The sequence below is a fragment of the Xenopus tropicalis genome, chromosome 4 (genome assembly GCF_000004195.4).
Source record: "Xenopus tropicalis strain Nigerian chromosome 4, UCB_Xtro_10.0, whole genome shotgun sequence".
NCBI classification, from domain to species: domain Eukaryota; kingdom Metazoa; phylum Chordata; class Amphibia; order Anura; family Pipidae; genus Xenopus; species Xenopus tropicalis.
The window spans coordinates 111,947,329-111,971,425 of record NC_030680.2 but is presented as its reverse complement, the minus strand read 5'-3'; the positions used below and the strand labels follow the sequence as shown (position 1 = coordinate 111,971,425).

The following is a 24,097-nucleotide window of genomic DNA, read 5'->3' as shown; positions in this document are numbered from 1 at the left end:
GCTCTTTGCAAATTATTTGTTGTACAAGAACTCTAACCAGCACAACAGGGCATGTTTATTATTGAGATTGCAACGTTTGGGGGGCACGTCCCTTCATCGGTGGATTTTTTTAGGATAGTATTTAAGAGGCCACAAAAAGCACACTGTTCTTAGAGGGAAAGTGGTTCCTCATGTATTAGCAATGCATTGATACAATGCTGAAAATGATTTCTAATGGGGCTATTGACATGAAATTAACACCAGATGTTGGTAACAACCCAAGTAATCCACACATTCAAAGAAATCATTACAAATAAGTCCATACATTAAGTTATGTGCAGCAAAGTGGAGTGACCCAGGGAATAAGTATTGCACATACTTACTAAAAGCCTTTGTTGGTAATGACAGCTTCAAGGGGCCTCATGTATGGATAAACTAGCCACATGCATTGCTCAGGTATGATATTGGCCCGTTCTTCCATACAAACTGTCCTCAAATTTTGAAGGTTCCGGGGGCCTCTTCTATGAACTCTGATCTTCAGTTTTTTCCATATATTTTTAATTGGATTCAAGTCATGTGATTGACTGAGCCATTCTAGCAGCTTTATTTTCTCTCTCTGAAACAAACTGAGAGTTTCCTTAGCTATGTGTTTGGGATCATTGCCTTGCTGAAATGTCCACCCTTGTTTCATCTTCAGCATTCTGGTAGATGGCAGCAGATTTTTCAAGACTGTCCCGGTACATTTCTCCATTCATCTTTCCTTTAATTATATGAAGTCTGTCAGTACCATATGCTGAAAAACAGCCCCACACCATGATGTTTCCACTTCAAAACTTCACTGTTGATATGGTATTTTTGGGGTGATGTGCCGTGCCATTTCTCCTCCAAACTTGGTGTGTGCAATGACATCCAAAGAATTAAATTTTGGTCTCATCTGACCAGAATATATTCTCCCAGAATTTAATTGGTTTGTCCAAATGTTGTGCAGCAAACTTTAAACAAGCTTCAACATGCTTTTTTTCTTCATCAGTGGAGTCTTCGTGGTGAGTGTGCACAGAGGCCATGTCGGTTGAGTGCAAATTGTTTTCTTTGAAGTTCTCCATGAGTGATCCTTGGCTCTTGAACTACTCTGTTAGAAATCTTGCGAGGAGCACCTGGTCACGGTCGGTTTAGGGTGAAATGATGTTTTTTCCACTTCCGGATTATGGCCCCAACAGTGCTCACTGGAACATTCAGAAGCTTAGAAATAAGTCAGTAACCAATGCCATCAGTATGTTTTGCAACAATAAGGTTGCAAAGGTCTTGAGAGAGCCATTCGCTTTTACCCATCATGAGATGCTTCTTGTGTGATACCTTGGTAATGAGAAACCTTTTTATAGGCCATCAATTAGGGCTAAACCAGTTGATATTAATTTGCACTGATAGGTGGCAGGATTGTTTCTTAATACAGAGAGATTTCAGCAGGTTTCTTGGCTTTCTATGCCTTTTTGCACCTCCTTTTCTTCATGTGTTCAATACTTATTTCCTGTGTCATTCCACTTTATTACACATAAATTAATTTAAATACATATTTGTGTTGATTTCTTTCTATGTGTGGATTACTTGTGTTGTAACCAACATAGGTGTAAATTTCATGTCAATAGCCCCATTAGAAATATATTTACTGAGAAAAAACATTGACGTGTTCAACTTATTTTCCCTCCTCTATATAAACACACACAGACATACTGTACAGCAATGATCCCCAACCAGTAGTTCGTGAGCAACATGTTACTCACCAACCCCTTGAATGTTGCTCCCAGTGGCCTCAAAGCAGGTGCTCATTTTTGAATTTCTGGCTTGGAGGCAAGTGTTGATTGCATAAAACCCAGTGTAAAGCCAAACAGAGCCTTAAATAGGCTGCCAGTCCACATAGGGGCTATCAAATAGGCAATTATAGCTCTTATTTGCACCCCCAGGAACTTTTTTCATGCTTGTGTTGCTCTCCAACACTTTTTATATGTGAATGTGGCTCATGGGTATTAAAGGTTGGGGGATCCGTGCTGTACAGGGTAGAAAGTGAGAACAGAAAAATGCCTGAAGCCACCCTTATCTACTTCCTGTTGATGTAACTTGAATCTGCCAGACATAGCAAGTCCAGACGATTCTTGTTCCAAAAACAACAAAAGAGCAGTGGCAGCAGAACAGAAACACTGAGGTGCTATCTTCCCTTGATATATTAAAAATGATTTTTGACAATGTTGATAATGTTCTGTCCCCAATATTTAGATATTATGTGTAACTTTCACTATGTGGAATAATATACATTGTGTATTGTTAATGTTATTGGTAACTGCTAGGAGTTATATTTTTGTATAAAATATTTGATGGCATCCTTGTTGTGAGTTAGTTAGAAACTATGTTTTCAGCTTTTTTTGATATGCATCAGTTTTCTCTGCCTGCGACTATTCTGACACGCAAAATTTTTTACTGTGTCTTTAACGGTAAAAACAGCAGAAATGACAACGGAAGTGACGTCACTCGCTTTTTTTGCGCACTTACTGCACATCAGAATCCCCTTAACAAAGGACGTTGGGATTTTCTCAATCCACGCGTGTCTGCTTTTTCTGTTTTATTACATTTTGTCCAACTGGTGGTATGTATATTATGCATTATAAATGTATTTACTGTTCTGTGAATATTTACCAAATAAACAGCATTATATGTTAAACATAATATTTGCTGCCTTTTTGTGGTTAGGTGGTTAGTAGGTGTGCATTGAGTAATTGATTGATTTGTATTAATATTCTGTTTGCCCCTATGTGGGCTTGGGGAACAGATTCTCATTTGCACCCTTTTTCTTCTTTTTGCTGTCTTTGTTTTAAAACCAGCTATTTCTGCTTTAGCAAGTGTAGTGTGCCCTCCAAAACTATTTGTTTGAGTTGTCTATCTTGTTACCTGACCACTGTTCTGCCGATTGGCTGCTGGGGGATAAGGGGGAGTGATATCGCTCCAACATGCAGTGCAGCAATAAAGAGTGACTGAAGTTTATCAATGCTTATCTAAGTCACAAGGCTGAGGGCACTTGAGAAAGTAAGGAAATGGTTACTCACAACAAATTTAAAAATTAATTATAAAAAAAAATCTGTTTGCTATTTTGACAGATTTCAGTGCAGGAGGCGCTCGGTTAACTGGTGAGCTTGGAAAAAAAATATTTCCACAAGACAGAATGCCTTTAAGGTATTTGAAATTACCTAAGAAGTTATTTGAACTTCCTGTTCCAAAGAACTTTTATCTAAACCGCAATAAAGGGTAGATTTTGGTTCAAAACTTTGAAAGGGTACAGTTTTGGGCACAAAGCTGCCATTGTACAGTGACTGACGAATGCTATTTCTGTCACTACTGGAAGACAATTTTTCTCTGCTCTTTGTCTGCACTTGCCTTAAAGGAGAATAAAAGGTAGAATCAGAGGTGTAGACCAAATATTAGCACCCCCCTCCCAGTGATTATAATCAATTACCTGGGCCAGTGCTCCTGTTGGCTTAAAAAACTGCCATGGCCTAGGGTATTTCTGTAGGAGCACCGTCTCACAATTTTCTTTCACTTCTTAATTCTTTTCTGTGGCCTGGGCTATGCGTGAATGTGCAGTAAAGTGAAAAGCCTCCTTTTTCCAGCTTTTTCACTCTACCGCGAATGTTCACCTGGGAGAAGATTTAGAAAGCATAAGAAGACAGGGCACTCCTGCAGCGCAGTGCAATTTTCAGTTAATGGAAGCACCAGACCAGCGTCCTAAAATTGTGGTACCCCCAGAGTGATTATATCTTTCCTTCTCCATTCAGCAATTAAGCTGCATAACCAGAGGCTGCTTTACAACTGTGCTCCTGCACTCCCAGAGACTGCTTGCATGACATAAAAGATAATGTCTGCTGTTAAACCACATTTCTCATTAGCCTACCTTAATGCTACCATTTATAATCATTAGGTCACTTAGTAGTACCATATAAATATTCTACATACATAATTATATATCTATAATTACAGCTTTTACAGCTATTTACATTACATAGGTAAACATATGTGGGTATACCATATTGTGCATATAAATGTATTTATTAGACCTGCTGAACCATTCATTATTGTTGATGAAAGACAAAAACAATCATAGCAAAGTGATCCCTTGAGTAGGCGACATGGAGTGCATGAAGGCTAGTGGAAGTGGAATGGAAGAAGCTCCCAAAGAACAAGTGAAAGAGAAACACAGGAAAGGTAAAGGAAAGAAAAGAGAAAGAGAAAGGAAATGAGGAAGAACTTGCAACAAGCAAAACAATAATACTCACCACCAAAAGAACTGCAATAAAAATGAGTACAGGAACTTGAAAAAATAAAGGGATCTCTGATAGCAAAGCATTCAAAAACTCCCCAATTCCTTTTCCGATATGTTTGAGTGGTTCTGTTACAAAGTTGGTAAATGTGAGGGCAAGTGCCTAAAATGAGAAGCATAATAAGAAAATATATAATAAAGTAGAAACAAGTGAAGTTTATAAAGCTTCCATGATCAGATCTTATACCTGCACATTCTGTCACCTTGTTGAATTTGTTTTTGTCTTTTAGAAAGCATTATCTAAAACGCCCTTTAGCTGGCTACAGCTTGTTTGTAGCCCCACGCTACCTTGTGCCAGCAAGCAGAGGGAGAAGGATATACTGGATATACTCTATTGACTCCACAGCCAACCAGGTCACACACAGCGCCCTACAAAACATTCCTGGGAAGGGAAAACCCTCTAATTTTTTATTTATATCTCCCATCTGCTAAAGAAGAGCTTTACCTCATAGAACACAGAGTTCCTGGAAAAGTTAAAGTCGTCTGTATTTGCTTGGCAGCTAGGGTTCCCCCAGACAGATCAGTTAGTGATCAATAAGCTGCAATTATTAACACAGCATAGCCAATTACTTGATTTTTTTTTTTGCAATGTGGGCTACCCACCTAAGGGCAGCCAGGCAGGACAGGTGAACAGAATGTTGTTCTACACTAGACATTTGCTGCAAAAAAAATCTAAGACCGTCAACTACCACTTCTTATTGTGTCATGAAAGGGTCACATCTTTGCATGATTATACTGTTTTACACAAAGAGATACATGAAGACAGTAATGCAAATGATATTTTTAGGTGTTTTGATTCCTATGGGGAGTGTGATTGCCTACAGGTAACAATCACTCCGTGTCATTGCCCTTAGTCCACAATCTGTTTTGTTTAAAGTCTTTCTAGGTCTTTTCCTTAACTGAACCCTGGCTCTTCCAGAATGATAATGCAATTGAGGCCCTCTGTGGTTCTCTCACACACCCTCACTGCACTAGCCCAAGCGTTCTCCAAATCTTATCAACAGTCTTCTGAACTCAAGGAAGACATATAACATGTGAACCCCCCCCTCCAAATCTTGTAGACAATAATAAATATTACATGGAGCTGGTTTCACTCTGGGCTAAACATGATTATTACATTTAAAAATGGCACCTTTTATTGGCGTTCTCCATAGATTTGCTACAGGAGGTTGTGTCCTAATGGTCTCTGCCAGAAGCGCAGTAGGAAGGGGATAGCCAATCACAGCCTAGCTGCTGATTGGTTCCTGCCCTACAGTGAGGGTTCTGAGTTCTACCGACTTACCTGCACACCCTGGAAAAGGGATCAGGAAGTGTAACAGGTAGGAGGGACAAGTAGGGTTTTGGGGAAATTTCCCAAATGGTTGTCCTTTTATTGGCCACTATTGGGAACACCTGACTGTAGCTGGGAAGGATGGGAGCTACAAGTAGCTGGCCACTGCTCCTGTATATACTATAGCACAACTTCCCTTTTTTTTCAGAAGTAGTCGCAGGGACCACACCCCAAATGGCAGGAACAGTGCAGAGCAGCCTAAATACCAGGCAACGATACAATTTCACATCTGCAAGAGACATAACCCTGCTTGAGCTTAACCCTGCATGGAATACATTGAAGCTGATAATATGTTTCAATAAAAACTATACATGGAGATTTTTAACATTCAAGGAATGTTAAAATGAATTGCTTTTGTAGGTATAAGCAAAGTCTGTGACTCAAGTCATTGAAGAACTAGTATTACCCAACTTACTCTTCTAAAAGTGGAATAATTAACCCTTAAAAGGCTGTAAGGCCAAAGGTTGCCTATCACTGTAGATGCTAACAAGGAAACTCACCTTAGTAGGTGGGACCATCAGCGTAGGACTAACTATCAAAGCTTTAAAGTAATCCTCACAAGGATCATTTTGGAATGTGGCAGCTCCCTTCAGCCAATCTACAGTATGGGGAAAACACAGATCATATTATTGTGTGAGTAAACACTGTAATGTTTATTTATTTATAGAATAATTACAATTAGAATTGGTTTATCTGAATCAGGGCTTCAATAACTCTCTGTAAAGTGCGGTACCTTGTTAGCTAGTCAAGAAAAAAAACAAAAGCAATACCTTTATTGGCTAGCTGATAATGTCACTTTGTTAGTCAGCCAACACAGATTTTACATATACATTACTAAAATCTCTTATTTAATTCCTACATCATTACAGTGCGTAAGGGAGTGTAATGCTAGGCTTCTCAAATTGGACCAATTACTATGAAGCTGCACTGTACATCCTTATAGCACTTGTTATGCATGCTGTATGAACCTGTTATTGCCCTCTGGAAACACTGCACATATGGCATTCTTAAAAACTTAGTTAACTTCTACTGGTATAACACAGGCTAAATAACAAAAGCAAAGATCTGATAGACTCCATGGGATCACAGAGCGACCCCTTCTTCTACGGAATATTTTGCAAGTAAAATTCTACCTGAAGCTTTCAAAATCCTGAAGCTGAAGCTTTACCTTTCATTGTAGCAGTTTTGGGGGGAATTAAGTATAACCATATGTTGGTGTTAACCAGTCCTTTAAGCTCCTCACTTACAGTCTTCCTTCATCATTATTTAGATGTGGAAGTATGCTTAGAGATCATTATCCTGTGGCATCACAAAGGCCTACTCAATAAGTCTCATACCAGAGGGGATGGTATGGCACTGAAGAATACTGTGGTAATGCCTTTAATTCAGAATCCCTGTTACTCTTTGCATGTCCCCGACTTTAGTGAGGGCAAACACCCCAAAACCATAATGCTACCTTCTACATGCATAACTGTGGCTTTTTAACACTGGCAATTCATTCTCTTACCCCAGTCAATGACATTCAATTACTTTCAAATTCCCTACTAGGATCTTAGTTTAAAACAAATAGTATTCGCCATTCCTGCGGCTAAGTTTCACGCTAGGTGCTTAGATTAGTTGTTCTTGGAACCTTAACTCTAGAAATACATTGAATATTAGTAATAAAAATGCTGATTATCGGTTTTACATTGGGGCAATATAAACACTATGCTAACGCTTATCTCCACTAACGTTTATGAATGAACGTCTTACCAAACAGGCTTTCGGACCAGCTGATCTTCTCACTGCATTTGTCAAAGTTTTGCATCTTTGCTAGTTCTGCCTGGCGCTCAGCAAAGGCAACCTGTCAGGACAAAGAAATTAAAACAATGTCTTTGCTTAATGATTCATAATTATCTACTGTATATGGAAGACCCTATTATTCTGTTTACCCCACATAAATCATATATGGAAGCACCAAGAATGAATCTGGCTAGAATCCATTTTTCTTTGGGAAGTACCACATGGACACAGATGTAAAATCAGTGTACATTTAGAAGCCACAGATATGGATGTGCCTCTAGGAAGAATAAGAAAATGCTGTACAAAACACTGTCTGGACAGGGGGTTATATGGTGAAACATATAGACTAAGATTGTAAGCTCTATGAGGCAGAGACCTCCTACCTACTATGTCCCGGTCACATGGCACTCTTTTTTTTTTTTATACATACTTATACTTAATGTGTTTAATTTTTTACATTGTAAGACGGTCCAATGCTGTGTATTCTTGTAGCTCTTTAAAAATAAAGTTATACATAGAAACTTTTTTAAGACATTATGTGGTAACATGGGGAAAGATGGATTATGATGTGTGAGTCAAGGACAAACACAGGGAAGCATAATATTAAAAGGACCCATATACTGTCAAGAACAAGTACTTGCTATTGCATGATACACCTCTAAATATAGAAGGAAAGTTGCTATTTGTACTGCTTTAGTAGAAACTTCTCTAAAAATTAGGATAGCACCAGCCAGACCTTCCACTTTCACTTAGCACAAATAAGTTGCAGCAAATTACACAACCCACTAAAGGGGTGCATTTGCTTGCTGCAGGTTGCAAAGGAGCATGGGCACGTATGCACCCAAGTACCTTTCTTATTAGTGTCAGTCTGAACTTTGCATTCGTTTTAGCACTGGTGTTCATGAGTCTTTGCCAGTAGACGCAAAGGAGCAAATTGTCAGCATTAGCAAGAATATCTAAAAGTGGCAGGGAAAGGAGGTGATTTAAATAACTAACTGACCCAGATGGAATAGCATATTGCGAGACGAGGAGGTGTCAGAGCATATAAATAATGCATTATGTGTATCAAATCATAGAGGATGTCCAACATGTAGGATACCTTATAAAGACTAACTTAAACTGAATGTTTAAGTGCAGCCAGTGTAACAACTAACAGGGCACAAAAAGAGAGAGAAGGTGTAGCAGGGGTGGTAAAATAAGTCTGGAAGCAGATTCAGTATGGACTGGAGAAAGGAAAGCAGGGTAAGCAGAAGGCCTGTTAGAAGAGACTGCATAGGTGCAAAAGCTGGGGAATAGCCTGTGGAATTTTCAGGAAGGTGAAAGCAGCACCCTTTGTTGCAGGCAAGTGTTAGCCATGTGAAGGGGATACATGCCAAACATAACTCCCAGAGAGAGAGCAGCATTAAAATCTTTCCTTCCGTTTACCTAATCAAATGCTTAAAGGAGAAGGAAAGGCAAAGTCACTTGGGGGTACCAAAATGTTAGGCACCCCCAAGTGACTTAAATCGCCTACCTTATACCCTGGGCTGGTGCCCCTGTTCGGAGAGAACAGCACCAGCCCAGGGTGGCTGCAGCACTTCCTCCCTTTAACAGAAAAGTCGGCTTTTCACTATACTGCGCATGCGCAGACCACTGGCATTTGCTGGAAAACGAAGCAGGAAACGCTTGCTACAGGTACCTCGGGCTGGTGCTGTTTTCTCCTAACAGGGGCACCAGCCCGGGGTCACTTGGGGATGCCTAACATTTGGCATCCCCAAGTGACTTTGCCTTTCCTCCTCTTTTAAAATGCCCTAAATCTGGATTTAGTTTGTTTGACATTTAAATATATTACACAATGGCACACATTTACCTGCATTATTACCATAAAGGAGAGTCAGCCCCCCTCCCTTAACCCTACACTCACCCTTTCCCCCTCTCCCCCCCCCCCACCCACCCTTTCCCCCCCCCTCGGAAACAACAGTAAACAATATAAGTTGGGAAACAGTTTATTAACATAAATATAAGTTAACGGCAAAATACAGCTGTCTACACATCCACCTATGTTTAGGCTGTAAATGCCTTGTTTGAATCATTGTAAGGAAACTCAATGCCTGTACCAAATGCTACATAAGTAAGTCATTGTTCAGACTGCCTGTACCAAGAACCGTAACATGCTATTTTATTTATTTCCATTCTTTCCTATCTCCTCTCTCTTCTTCCTTTTCTTTCTTTATGTTAAATAAAACTCAATAAAAACAATTTAAAAAAAAAAAAATATATTACACAATAACTTTTGTTCCGTGAGGGGTTCACAATGTTCTACATACCAATTTTTTTACTATTTCAATTTTGAAATCATTTATATACCAAACACTAATCATTTTTGCTACAATATTGTTTCTGCATTTAGGCTACTGGCTGGCATCCTCTACCTATTGTGTCCTGCTACTTTCTGAAGGTGTAGGTGGGATGAGGGGGGCTTACCTTATATAAGTACATCCAGTTCCAGCCAAAGCTGATGACAGTGCTCAACATAAGGAGGCGTTTTAACTGGGTGAACAAAGCAATATAAGTCCAGATCTCTGTGGCTATCAGCATAACTAAGCACAACACGCATAGGATGAGCTGCAGGTTATATAAAAATAAAGGAAAATAAAATAAAAAGGTAATTGTATTAATGATACCTATCGTACTGAAATATACATCAAAATTTTCACTTTAAAACCCCACGTGCACTTGGATTCTGGACTTTACATTGGCAAAACTAAGAGCCTGTACTAAAGAGATATGGATTGAGAACAATAGCTAACTGTCACATGAAAAAGGTAAATATGTTACACCTATCAGCAAACAATTAAAAATAACAAAGACATAACTGCTTAACAGCTTAAATGGTTTGTTCTGCAGGTTGTAAAAACTTTGACTAAAGGGGTTAGGCCAGTGCTACATGAGGAGGATTCTCAGACTACGGATAAAAGCAGGCATATAATCCACCCCTACACTGACATTAGCTTTCTTCCTTGCTGGCACGAGGAACCATTGTGTTGTCCTGGGTGCACATGCAGTGCATTTTGCTGCAGACTTTTATATTCGTGCATCTTTGCGCCAAAATTTGCCATGTATGCCTGCACAATGGTTACGGGTGCAGGCAAGGAACAAGACTGATGCCAGCATAGGCATAGCCTTCAAAAGAGCCTGATCAAACTTTTCTGTCCCATCTGAGTGACGAGACAACCAATATCCAAGGCCTTTGATCGCCTCGATTAAGTGCTTACCTATGGTTCAGTGTGTGGGGCGCTTCCACGCTACTTTTTGTAAGGTACATAGCTACACTGGACTTTAATGATATACTAGTACTTATTTATTACAATGAATAATACTGTTTTACTAAGACTAATAAGACTTTAGGCATGACCTTTCAAGGTGTTATTGTGATATGGTCCAGCTAGGTGTAACCAGGGTGTAACGTTTTAAATACCTGTAATCTATTTTGGTTTTGTAAAATTACCTGATGAAGGAAGGATTACCCCAGGAATGTCTGTGCTGAGATCTCAACAAACTGCATAAGCTACAGCACATTACTTTGCCCTCTGTACCATCTGAGCTGGTATAATTAGTTGTATAATAAGACTCCTCAGGAGGCAGAATGATTGGATCGAACACCATACTTCAGCCATTAAGTTTGCGGTGTTTGGCTTTGTAATGTTAAAGGTGAACGAAAGTCAACAATCACTGGGGGGTGCCAAAAGTTAGGAGCACTGGTCCAGTGTATCAGGCAAGTGAATACAATCACTGGAGGGCAGCTATAAGCAGAAAACAGCAACAGCCCAGAGTTTCTCCAGCAACCACAACAGTGTGACTCTCTTCCTGCTTCTTTTTTCTTTGCACTGATATGCATGCGTTTTTGTTAAAGTTTGATTAGCCAAACTTTAATAAAAAAGTCAGGTTTTTCACTGCAGATGCATTTGCAGATGCAGATGCATAGGCCTTCTTCCTAGGCCTCCAGAATGATCTGATTGTTGGCTCATGCACCAAAAATCTGGGTCTCTCGATTTGGCTGAGCGTGTGAATAATTAAAGGGGAAGGAAAGGTAAAAACTAAGTAAGCTTTATCAGAAAGGTCTATGTAAATTCAGCCATAAACACTCACAGAAACACTGCACTGAGTCCTCTATCAAAAGAAACACAGGATTTCTTGTCTTCCTTTGTATAAACATGTTCTTCGGGTATCTGACTTCCGGTCTCAGAAAAATCCTTCTTTCCCGGGGCCCGCGTCTGCGCAGTCTCTCCCATTAGAATATATGATCTGAGCTATCAACGGCTAGAGCTACAGCATGGAAGCTACTGAGACCAACCTAAAATGGCAGCTGCTATCCTAAACAAACAGATGGAGCTTTTAGAGCTGTTTACTCAGGTATGATAAAGATTTCTGCAGGATAAATACAGCTTTCTAGGTGGCAATGATGTGGCTAATCTTTATCTTAATCTTCCTTCTCCTTTAGGGCTCTGGCACACGGGGAGATTAGTTGCCCGCGACAAAACTCCCTGTTCGCGGGCAACTAATCTCCCCGAAATTGCTATCCCACCGGCGAAAATGTAAATCGCCGGTGGGATGGCATACGCGGCGGCACGATTTCAGTGAAATCGCGCAAGAGGAAACTTGTGCGATTTCACTCGCGCCGGCGCGTATGCCATCCCACCAGCGATTTACATTGAAGCCAGTGGGTTGCCATTTCAGGGTGATTAGTCACCCGAGACACAGGAGATTTGTCGCGGGCGACTAATATTCCCCGTGTGCCAGAGCCCTTAAAGAGGACCTGTCACCCAGACATAAAAAGCTGTATAATAAAAGTCCTTTTCAAATTAAACATGAAACCCAATGTCATTTTTATATTAACACATCCAAACCCATTATAAAGGTATTTAAAAATCCCAGCTGTCAATCAGATATTGCTTGCCCCGCCTCTATGCCTTAGGCATAGAGGCAGGGAAGACAATAACTTTAGCTTTCTGTTCAGCACTACCTAGATGTCACTGCACATCTCACTTTCCCCCTCCCTCCTCACCATCTAACTGTGTAGCCAGTGCATGATTATGGGCATCAGGTCCCCCATTCTGGCATATAAACAAGATTTTGGCATGATACAAAGCTTGCCTTCATAACAGTGTCCACAAAATGGTGCCTGCCTGCTTGCTTTGATTGAGTAATTCCAAGACGGAAGGAAACAATATTTATATTATTTATATACAGTAAGCAAAGTTTATTTTGCTCAACTAACAATATAGAAAAAAAATTGGAGTTATTTCTTAGGGTGACAGGTCCCCTTTAAGCCATGTAATATTTAAATATATTAGGATTTGATTTCCATTTTATGCTGAGCTGGTCCTTTAAATATGTTGCTACTACAACAAACACACTGTATTTTAAAAACAAATCTATTCCTTCCTCCTGGCGGATATAATAGAACTCTTACCATAAATAATGTGTATACATCTATTCCAAAACTGTCCTCAAATTTCCACTTCCACTCTTCCTCATTATGGTGCTTGAATTGCACTAAAGTGCTGCTCAGCGCATCATCAAGTGCTCCCACATTCCAGTCTCCATCATTAAGGAAACTCTGAATTTCTGCTAGCATCTCCACTGTGAACACAACCTGTGCATCATAGTGAGCATCAGGGTAAGATTCATCTGGCTAAGAGAAACAAATTAAAAAAAAGGATACAGCATGTTAGAAAATTGATTTTTCAGTAAATGGATTTTCAGTAAAAACGTAAGGATGCTTTAAAGGGGAAGTTACATTAACTTTTAGTATGATGATATTCTGAGACGATTTGAAATTGGCCTTTTTTATTTGTTGTTGTTTTTGAATTATATTGCTTTTTGTTCAGCAGCTATCTGGTATCTAGGATCCGATTTACCATAGCAACTAGGCAGTAGGTTGAACGAGAGGCTGGAATATGAATAGTATTAGTATATAAAAAAGTAATAAAAAGTAGCAATAACAATAAAATAGCCTTACAAAGCAAAACATCTTTTGGATTCTGGGTTGCAAAGTTCCCAAAAATGTGCCATTATATAACAGAAGGTAACTAAAAGGTGAACTACCAATTTCATTTTGAAAAGTAAAAAAAAAAAAAAAAAATCTTGCAGGCATGGAAGGGTCCCAAAACATTTAGCATTTTCAAAATACCAAAAACTGGTTAGTATAGCATTCTATTACAAAAGTGAGAACTGGGTTAATTTAAAAAAAAAATGTCTATTTACGAAATGATTTATAGTACCACAAATGTGCTGAAAAAAATTTCCACTGACTTATTTTTCTAAGCAGGCTAATAGTCAGACACGGTGAAGAAGAGCAACCCTTTCAGTGTGTTCAATGCCAGTGTCCCCCCAGGAGTTATACAGCTCTTATGGTCTAGGTGCAGGGCTGGCACTACTTGGGAGGAGGCAGGGCAGTAACTGGCAGCTAAAATAGTGGCCCAATCTATGGGGAGAGGCATAAAGAAAACCTGGAGCTACAGCCACCCCCCGAAGGTAGCTCCATATTTCCCACAGTGGTCTGCAACAACTGCAAACTTGCACCCAAAGAATTAGGCCCATGCATATTTTTGATAGTTCAGCCCTTAAAGCGAATGCAGAAGTGCCAAATGTCCCAGACAATGTATGTATTTACTGTAACAACTGTTTATCTGCTAGTGGTTCTGTGCCCTATTCTGTTTTATACCATATTACCATTAGCCATGCCCATGCTTGCTTTTGGCAAATTTGCAGAGCTAGCCATACTTACAAGTCCTATGCGTCCAGCCTCAATCAACATCTTATTAAGGTAGCGTTTAAAAATGGCTTGGCTGTTACTCTTAGATTTCTCCATTCTTTTACTTTCCTCTAACTGGAATGAAAAAAAAAATTTATATTAAAGTACAATTCTTAAGTATATCCCAAAAATAAATGTAGAAAAGATAAACACTCTTTGTGATGCACACTAATAATGACATGTTTGAATGAAAACAGTTTTGCACAGAAAGGCTGCGGCTGCACCTACAAAATTACTTTTAATATACTACAATTGTGCTGACCCCTTCAACGCCACTTAGAGCAGCTTAAAAGCTAGGAGTCACAAACATATTACTCTAAGGGCTCTGGCACACGGGGAGATTAGTTGCCCACGACAAACCCCCCTGTTCGCGGGCGACTAATCTCCCTGAAATGCCATCCCACCGGCGAAAATGTAAATCGCTGGTGGGATGGCATTTCGGGGAGATAAGTCACCCGCGAACAGGGAGATTTGTCGCGGGGGACTAATCTCCCCATGTGCCAGAGCCCTAAGGGAGCTTAGTAATTTATTTAAATCATCAGTGCACCATATAATGTAATAATGACAATAAATGAAGTAGGCTCCCCTTTGCAGACATTTTACCTTGTTGAACTGCCATAATAAAAGAAAACCATCTGTATTTGTCTAGCCATATTTGTCTAGCAGTAAAGAACTTATACACAAAGGTGAATACAGGCACATCCAGGCATCTAAAACAGATAGCCTGGTGCACAGTGTTTTGGAGAAGAAGGCACTCCCCCAGGCGGTAACAAGGCAACAAAAAAGCTACCGGCGCGTTGCAATGGGGGAACTAGTCCCTTGTGTAAAGGTGTCAAGAAGAAACATTTCAGGGTGTACCCCTATATCTTGACATATTAATATAAGGGACTAGTTCCCCATTTGCAAATTGCCTTTGATTGCTGCCACCTTTTTTTGTTGCCTAGTAAAGAATTTATCTACTTTCCAGAAAAGTACATCGTCTCCTATTTTGCTACTTGTTTAGGCAAACAAATTGCTTAGGCAAAAACAATAGGGCTCTGCAAATATCACTTATTGACCCATGTATTGGGCCAAACTGATGGTCATCCTAGCTAATAACTCAAGATATTGACTAGACTGGCTGGATACAGTAGCCCTATGATACTAATTTTATTTCAGTTATTTAAATAAGCTTGCAACATCTGCGTTGCACTTGCTGCTGATGTAAATTGCTATTAAACCATTTTGCACAAGCACAGGACTGCCCCAGGGCAGGGAAGGAGGAAGTGGAGGGCTATAGTGATGTGCGGGTCAAGAAAAACTCAACCGGCACCCAACCCTAACCCGCCGCTCCCAACCTGGCTTCTGCCCCATATTTATAAAAGGGGCAGGCGCACATCTATAAATACAGAAGCCAGAAGAGGCAGCCAGCAGTGTTAGGTCATAGGTGGGGACAGTGAGCGGAAGAGCTCAACCCAAACCCACCCGCGACCTGCACGTGATGTGCTGAGGTTGGCCCAAACTCGCCTGACCTGTGGGTCCCGGGCTGGCACGCACTAGAGGGCTACTGTTTCCAGCACTGACGCAGTCTTGTAAAATACATAAATATCAGGGTTACTTTCCTATGGCTTTAATAGTGGTTTAAATATATTTTAGCACTTGAATATTTATTTTATCCAGTTCATCATTACGAAATGTAGGGTTTACTTATACAGAAGAACTCCCAGTTTACATTTTTATCGAACCAGAAAAAGAAATGTCTTAAGCATTTTATACTGGTGTCACCACAAAAAATGGTGAACATGATCCAAAACTTGACATCAGGGGATGTAAAATTGAGGTCTGGATTGATCCGTATTGATGTGTGGTTTTTATTCTTGCTTCAACTGATCCACCAATTGAATTTTAGAGGTCACCATGGAAACCACATGTTTGCTTCCCAGAAAACAGATATATATTTATATATTTTGAAAAGCATTGCCTATAGACTTCTATAGGAATCAGCATCATAAACATTTGTTAATTTGGCTGGTTTGGGATAACAAATCCAAAATAGTAAATATCAAATATTGATTAATACCAATCTCTGAACATTCCTAGCATATTAAATCCTGATTTCCCATGGTCACAATTAGATACATCAGAAACCTTTTTGTTTACAAATAGTATACCAAAATGACTTTATTCACTTTTTCATTTTTAATTTTTTTTTTAAAATGTGTATTTTAGAAACTTATTATTTCAGTTTCTTCCATTTTGTTTATCTAGTAGCAGCTAATTAAATCAGATTACTGATTCTCAATAGTTACAATTTGAATAATAAGTTTATCTCAGAATTTATAGCTAAAGGGGTGGTTCACTTTTGTAATCAAATTTATATGTGGCTTTTCTGTGTCAAAAGAAGTATTTCTGCAAAGTTCTGTGTGTCACTCCATTTATTGGCTGATGTAATCTACCATGTATTTGTGCTCAGACTTTGTATGAGCACACTGCCTGTGTGTAACCCAGTAGGTGTTTTTGCTAAGCTGGCTGCTGACAAAGCTTGAAGTCAAGGAGCATCCTCAGCAGGGGCTGAAGTCTATAAGAAATGTATCAACAGATCTATCAAACTGTAATTATTTACAGTAAGGCATATAAAGCTGCTACTTAAAATCACAAGATAATTTTCCTTAAAGTGACAATATACCTGCTAGTTTAATGAATAGGGTTTGTGCTGAACATACTTTTTACATATAATCTTATCATAAACAATCTATGATTTCAAGTTATTTTTTGAACTAAAGAGGGAAAATATGGAGATGTTAGGTTATCGAAGGGTAGATAGCAATCCCCCTCCTTTCATCCACTGTTGTGTTGTTACCAGGAGTTCATTATAAAGGGGAAATATTTGTGCATTGGTAATCTTAATTATCTACCTCACATGGACAAAAGATGGAGTAGATTCAATTTCTCTGTTTTTCGTGAAAAATAATAGGCAAAAAAAATATGTCTGGCACAAACCCAATTAATTGAACTCATGTTAAAAAGGGAGAATACTTTCCCGTGAACAGCAGATATTTTATCTTGTTAAATGAGTGTATATAGAGGTGTCATGAAGGCACCAGAGTAAAGGATTACCTGTACATTGAGGTTTTCTAGTGTTTTTTTACATTCCTGATATTTTGCTGACCATGTTATGTCCACATTTTGATGCTGTTCATTTGCTTTCTGTGCAGGCTGGATTGTAGCATCCTGGGAGAAGAAGAGAACAATATTTCATGCAATTAACCAGCATACAATTACAGGTATAGGACCCATTATCCAGAATGCTTGGGACCAAGGGTGTTCCGGATAACGGGTCTTTCGTAATTTGGATCTCCATACCTTAAGTCTATTAAAAAAATCAATAAAACATTAATTAAACCCAATAAGGATTGTCTATGAAGATTTTCATTCATCCAGGTCATGGTATATCTAGTATAAATAAATTTAAAGCAACTGGACTTGTTTAGTAATCATTGAAGACGTTTCACTACTCATCCAATAAGGATTATTTATATCTTATCTGTATCAATTACAAGGTACTCTTTTTTTACTACAGAGAAAAAGGAAATCAGTTTTAAAAATTTGAATTATTTGAGTCTATGGGAGACAGGCTTTCTGTAATTCGGAGCTTTCTGGATAACGGGTTTCCGGATAAGAAATCCCATACCTGTGTATTAAAGGAATACCGTCATGAAAAAACAAGTTTTTTTTTCAAAGCACATCAGTTAATAGAGCTTCTCCAGCAGAATCCTTTACTGTGATCGGTTTAAAAGTTTTTTATATTTAATTTTGAAATTTCACAAGGGGCTAGCCATATTCTTCATTTCCCAGGGTGCCACAGCCATGTGACTTGTGCTCTGATAAACTTCAGTCACACTTTACTGCTGAGCTGCAAGTTGGAGTGATATCACCCTTTCACCCGAGCAGCCGATCAGCGGAACAATGGGAAGGTAGTAAGACAGCAGCTCCCTGACATCTGTGGTAGATATCAGAATAGCACTAATGAAAAGTCTGGCTCATGACTCCTCCAGTTACATTGAGAATAAACAATAGCTTGTTTGAATAGCTACCTGAAAGCAGTTCTAATATGTAGCGGTGGCTCTTTCTGAAAGCTCAGAATCAGGCAAAATGCAAAAAAATACATTTCTTGGTTCATGAATAAGATTTCAACTGGTAGAGTGAATTATTTGCTATGTAAACATGGTACTTTATTGTGTTTTAGGGCTCTGGCACACGGGGAGATTAGTCGCCCGCGAACAAATCTCCCTGTTTGCGGGCGACTAATCTCCCCGAACTACCATTCCACCGGCGAAAATGTAAGTCGCTGGTGGGATGGCACACGCTGCGCAGGCGATTTCGGCAAATCGCCGAAGTTGCCTCGCGAGGCATTTTCGCCGATTTGCCAAAATCGCCTGCGCAGCTCTAATGTTGTCTATGGCAGGGTAGTTTCTAGTGTTTAGTATCCGTGACAAGTAGCTGCTACTAAGTAGCTCTATGTGTCTTCACCCTAACGGTGAACATACTTTTTACGTATCATCTTTATCATGAACAATCTATGATTTTAGTTATTTCTTGAAAGATGGATAGGCCTTTCCACCAGCGATTCACTTTGTTGCCAGTGGAAAGCCATTTTGGAGAGACTAGTCGTCTGCAGTAGCAGAGATCAATTACGGGCAACTAAATCTCTGCGTGGGACATTAGCCTTAACCATAAAGTGAATATATATATATATATATATATATATATATATATATATATATATATATATTTGCTTAAAAAGTTTTCTGTGTCTATTAATTAGTACCTACAAATTATCACTTTTTTTGACAACATATGTCCTATTTTATGCAAGAAAGGTTGCAATTTTATAGTCCTATTGAAAGGCCCGAATGGCATTTGACCCTGTTCATATTCCTGTTTGCTATATAGCTTGTCAGTTATCTGCCATATAGCCCTACTTAAACTTGAATAGCAGACCCCATGGCTCCATTACATATATAGAACTATAGCAGATTTTTGTTAAGCAAACACACCCATTTACCAGAGTGGTTGTTTTAAATTGAAGATAATTTATAGATACTTTTTGGTTGTACTATTCCTTCAACATATACCTCTTGCACACTGATGCCATAACAATAACTAAATCCATTATTGTGCACAGCTTATCTGTTCCCCAATAGCCCAATTTCAACTTATCTGTTACCCAATAGCCTGATTTCAACTTGAATGGCAGCCTCCATGGCTACACAACTTATTTATACAGTGTTTAAATAGTCTAAAGCAGTGCTGTCCAAATTCTGCGGTGCCGAGGGACGGAATTTCTCTTGCATACATGGTGGAGGGCCGCTAATGGAAGCCAGTTTTGGCCACTCCCCCACTTTAAACCACACCCACTTCAAACCACACCCATTTTATCACAATGGTCGCTGCAGGGATATCAACCATCATTCATATGTTAAAGAATTATATTATGTCATATTAAGACACACCCTTAAATCCATATGCCTCCTCCTCCCGTGTGGATAGCACAGCAACCCCCAGCATATAATTACACATGTTAGGGACCATTTAATGGCTATTTCCAACTGCTAACAAACTCCCAGAACAACCCCTGCCAGGTTCACCTCCCACAGGCAGCATAGGACAGGCAGAGTATGGCACACACAGGCAGCATAGGACAGGTAGAGTATGGCACACACAGGCAGGGTAGGGCAGGCAGAGTATGGCACACACAGGCAGGGTAGGGCAGGCAGAGTATGGCACACACAGGCTGCACTCTGCCTGTCCTATTTTGCCTGTGGGTGCCATACTCTGCCTGTCCTATGCTGCCTGTGTGTGCCATACTCTGCCTGCCGTACCCTGCCTGTGTGTGCCATACTCTGCCCATTTAAAGCTTACACAAAGGTTAGCGATCAAAGCAGCCAGACAGGTGGGGGGCCACACAGAGGGGGGTCGAGGGCAGCATGGGGCCTGTGGGCCGCCAGTTGGACAGCACTGGTCTAAAGCAGATTAACATATTTTACTAGTGCAGGGTGAGAGAACAATATACTTTAAGGGGATTTAAAGATTAATTTTAAAAAACTTACATTACCTCCTAACCATCAAAGGAAAGTACTTTCCAATACATATTCCTGCCCTGTACCTTAAAAAAAAAATTGTTCTCCCATTTATATGCATATCCCTCTTTTCTGTTTTCAGTGATCTTCACTACAGTCAAGCTAGGGAGTTGCTGGCTGTATCCTGAACTTGTTGCTTGGACAGAAAAGCAGCAGCAGTAGTAGTATAAACGTGTGAATTGGATGTAGTCTGCCTAGCCAATCTTGATTTCCTGCATTCCTAAACTGCATCAGGATAAAAGTTTTATTGTCAAGTATCATTCCAAAAAGAAACTGTAAAAAGTGACTAAACACACTGGCATAAGTAAAGGTTGAGCAGACACCACAGATACAGGAAGGGTAGAGAGAGAAGGCACTGGGGGGGGGGGTGCAGTAAGATGTGTGCTGAAATTTCCTGTCCCCACATTTATATGGCGATCACTATTCTGAAGGATTTTGCAGGTTCCCCACATACTTATGTGGGTTTGTTCCCTTGTTTCTTATTATTATGTTTATTAAAGAGCAGACTGGCAAATGTACCTTCAATTCTTTTTTTGCCAGGTTTTCCTACCTGTGACTATATTTTAGTGAATAGTATGTCTGTGTACTTTCCACCTGCAGGAAAAGGCAACATAATTCCATTAGCCCTCTCTTATTATAAACTTTTTCATATAAGGTGCACAATAAGCAGTTATAATACCTCATTGTACAGTGATGCTAAATATGTTGGCTCTTTATAAATACTAGTACTATACAGTACTAATACAGTAATAACAATATCTCTGCGTGGAACAAGTCCAAGCAGTTACTTAGAAGTAAACAGACTGTAATTGAAACAGCAGAGAATGAAGAATGTTTTCCATCCACCCATTAGGAAATGTTCAGAACTGAAGTACCCCCATAGGTTTGTCTATTCAGCCGAGAAGAGTCTGGAAAGACATCAGGCTGCGCAGATACAGGAAAACTTTCCAGTGTGAAGTGTAGCTACTCACTAGAATATACTCATATTATTACAAACTCATAAAATTTATGAAATTGACTGTCTATTCAGAAAAACAGGATAATATGACATGCAGAATTATTGCTTATGGATTACAAAACTGTGAAAAAAAGCAGAGTCTGTACCTGGGGTTTATTTTTCATCTTTCCAGAGGCTGCGTCATAGTTAAGCATGTCACTGGGATCAATCCAATCATCAGTATAGTCCCCATATACTGGTAAAAGGTATAAAGCAAGTAGCATATACAGAAGCATGCTGTAGACCTGCAGGATTCGCAGAAAAAAACATAAGCGCAGGTACAGGCTCGTATTTGTTTTCAGATATTCAGGTCAGTTTGAGCTTTTAAAGCTACAATAGCCTGACAAGTCTAACAATGGCCTGGATTGCTTGAATAGTGATCAATAGACACTCGCTACTGTAACTGGTTATGGCAAGGTCAACTTATAACTTATTTCAACCAATCTGCAGCCACAGAAACAAAAGTTTTCTACTAGAGCTGCTAAACAGTAAAGCACACCTGCTAATCTGGCATTTATGTTACTGGATGAAGTGTACCTGATGAAATACTAACTGGATATGCCTGCTGAAAGCAGCCATAGGATATTGGTCTTTGAGATTTTCCTTTGTTAACATCAATTTCAAGATATTTACCTGTGAAAAGTGTGGACCCCTAATCATCTGTTTCTGGGCTCAGCCTGGCAGTATCTGTGGTCCTTGCCAGCACTGACTGATGCAAGATGCTGAAAGTAAACAGAAGGCATCAGACAATTCTGCACTTGTACACTGTGCTGTAAATGCTCCTTACATTTTTTAATGAGAACAGCAGGAGGTTGTAAATATGATGACAAACATTCTTCTGACCTGCACCAAACTCTAAATTACAAAGATTTTTCTCATGTAACAAATACTACATATATTATTTATTCTTGATGCATAAAAAAATATGATCACAACAAAAAACATAAACATTTGGCAGCTAGGTCTGGAGCATTTAAGTTTTGTGCTAATCAACCAGACGTCGCAGAACACGGTAAGATCTCTGATACCAGCCATGATCTAGTCAAGGAACTTGTCAGAAGAAATAAACTGGTCTGATGTTCTTTCTGGTCATGAAAGACATGAGAAAAGTTATGAGAGGTTTTGTCTAACCAGAAGAACATTAGACCAGCCCTCTTTCTTTCCAGCAGGTGGCGTGGTTGTAACTAAATTCAATTATATTAACAGTACACGTTCCCCATAATATTTTGGAATCTCTCATCAGTTTTACATTCACTAATTTTAAAGGCTCACTTATCCTTTAACAAAGGCTGCAGCTGAGGAAGAGAAGCTTTTTTTGGCACCTCTCTTATCCAGAAATGTATTTTACCACTTGGTAACCAGGAACTTTAACTGCCCATACACAGGCCAATTAGGGTTGCCAAATGTCTGCCAACTATTATGCTTGATGTCACTGTTACTAGTAGGAAAGAAAGATAAAATTATAGAAAAGCTGGTCCGCAGGAGGGCCTGACTTACTGATATCTGGCAGGTTTGAAAACCTCTGCTGGGTGAGGATCACATAGATGTGTTGATGAGTTCCTTGTCTGACAGGTCCCACTATATGATCCAATCGTGTGCCTGACTAGAATATTCTGATTTGGCCCAGTGTATGGGAAAGCAATTTGGGCAGCGATTTGCTTGTTTGGTTCATTCAACTGGAGGGGCCTTTACAGCAGCGTTACTTTCACTTTCAACCTTTGCTCTCTTAATAGCAACAAATACCAAAACCCAAAGAGATTTATTGATTAAAACTGGCAAAAAGTATGTTCAGCACAAACCTTATTCTCTGCGCTCATGTTAAACAAGGGGAGGGGTACGCATGCCAGAGTTACGGAGGCTGCCCCGGCCCATACATGCATCTATTACCTGGCTGTTCAGTTCGGAGGTTAAACGCACACAGCTCCTCCAGTTCCCAAGCTGATTAAGCCGCGCTAGAAACGAAGGTGCAGAAACATAACATCACTTCCGGTACAAAGATGAAACAGAGCTGCCACCGTTGCAACCGAGTTCCGTACAAGTATATACAAATGGCCCAGAGCTTATCATTTATAGGGATGCAGTTAATGTGCGTAAACCTTGCGTAAAACCTTTAAACTTCAAGTTAGTGTTAATATTCTGCGCCTGCGCAAAAGCTAGCAGACGCTGTTCACCACACGAGAGAAAAATACATTTTCCAAAGTCCTGCGCCTGCGCAAATCGATTTTTCAGAGACACATTACGCATGCGCAGTGCCATCAACTATTTTCATCCAGTGCGGCAGGAAAACCCGCAGAGGCGGCAGGCGGGGAGGAGAGGAAACGGGGGAGGGAGAGAGGGTGGAGGGGAAAGGATAAAGGATACAGAAAGGAATAGAGGCATAGGAGGCGTAGCGGCCCATGGAATAATCTAAAGAGGAGGGGTCCGGCTAATACAGTGCTGTCAAGGCCTGGGACCCGAAATCTCCTTTCAATCCTGAAATCCTTTTTGGAAATTTCCTGTAATCACATACGAGGTAACAGAATATCGGGCGCAGGAGCCGACTCAGGGCAGAGCAGCGGCACCCACGGCGGGGCAGGCTTTGTCACCCTAGCGATTGGTACCCAGTGGCGGTCACACACTTGCGGTGACAGCGGACACACGGAATCGGTCGCTTCTCTCTCTGACCAAATGGTGGGATTGGCGGGATGCGTGGCAGGTCAGTGTAAGCTCTGCCGCCGTGTGTCATGGCCGAGGG

At 40.0% G+C, this 24,097-nt stretch overlaps 2 protein-coding genes across 7 annotated transcripts in view; one reads left to right on the top strand and one right to left on the bottom strand.

Moving 5' to 3' along the window:
* Positions 1-23,482, bottom strand: part of clcc1 (chloride channel CLIC-like 1) — a 30,114-nt gene extending 6,632 nt beyond the window's left edge. For all 3 annotated transcript variants that reach the window (XM_002932173.5, XM_004913737.4, XM_004913738.4), the window contains exons 1-10: positions 23,251-23,482; positions 21,997-22,085; positions 21,471-21,608; positions 17,344-17,457; positions 14,221-14,322; positions 12,904-13,125; positions 9,915-10,055; positions 7,422-7,512; positions 6,170-6,267; positions 4,296-4,442 (exon numbers count right to left, since the gene is read on the bottom strand). In XM_002932173.5, coding sequence (XP_002932219.3) covers positions 4,296-4,442; positions 6,170-6,267; positions 7,422-7,512; positions 9,915-10,055; positions 12,904-13,125; positions 14,221-14,322; positions 17,344-17,457; positions 21,471-21,608; positions 21,997-22,023 — 1,080 coding nt within the window. In that variant the 5' untranslated portion in view covers positions 22,024-22,085; positions 23,251-23,482. The remainder of the gene's footprint in view (positions 1-4,295; positions 4,443-6,169; positions 6,268-7,421; positions 7,513-9,914; positions 10,056-12,903; positions 13,126-14,220; positions 14,323-17,343; positions 17,458-21,470; positions 21,609-21,996; positions 22,086-23,250) is intronic.
* Positions 23,483-23,649: 167 nt separating this feature from the next.
* The window catches only part of camsap2 (calmodulin regulated spectrin associated protein family member 2), a 70,614-nt gene continuing 70,166 nt past the window's right edge, over positions 23,650-24,097 (top strand). For all 4 annotated transcript variants that reach the window (XM_012962489.3, XM_018093633.2, XM_002932151.5 and 1 more), the window contains exon 1: positions 23,650-24,058. The gene's annotated coding sequence lies outside the window, so the exon portion shown is untranslated. The remainder of the gene's footprint in view (positions 24,059-24,097) is intronic.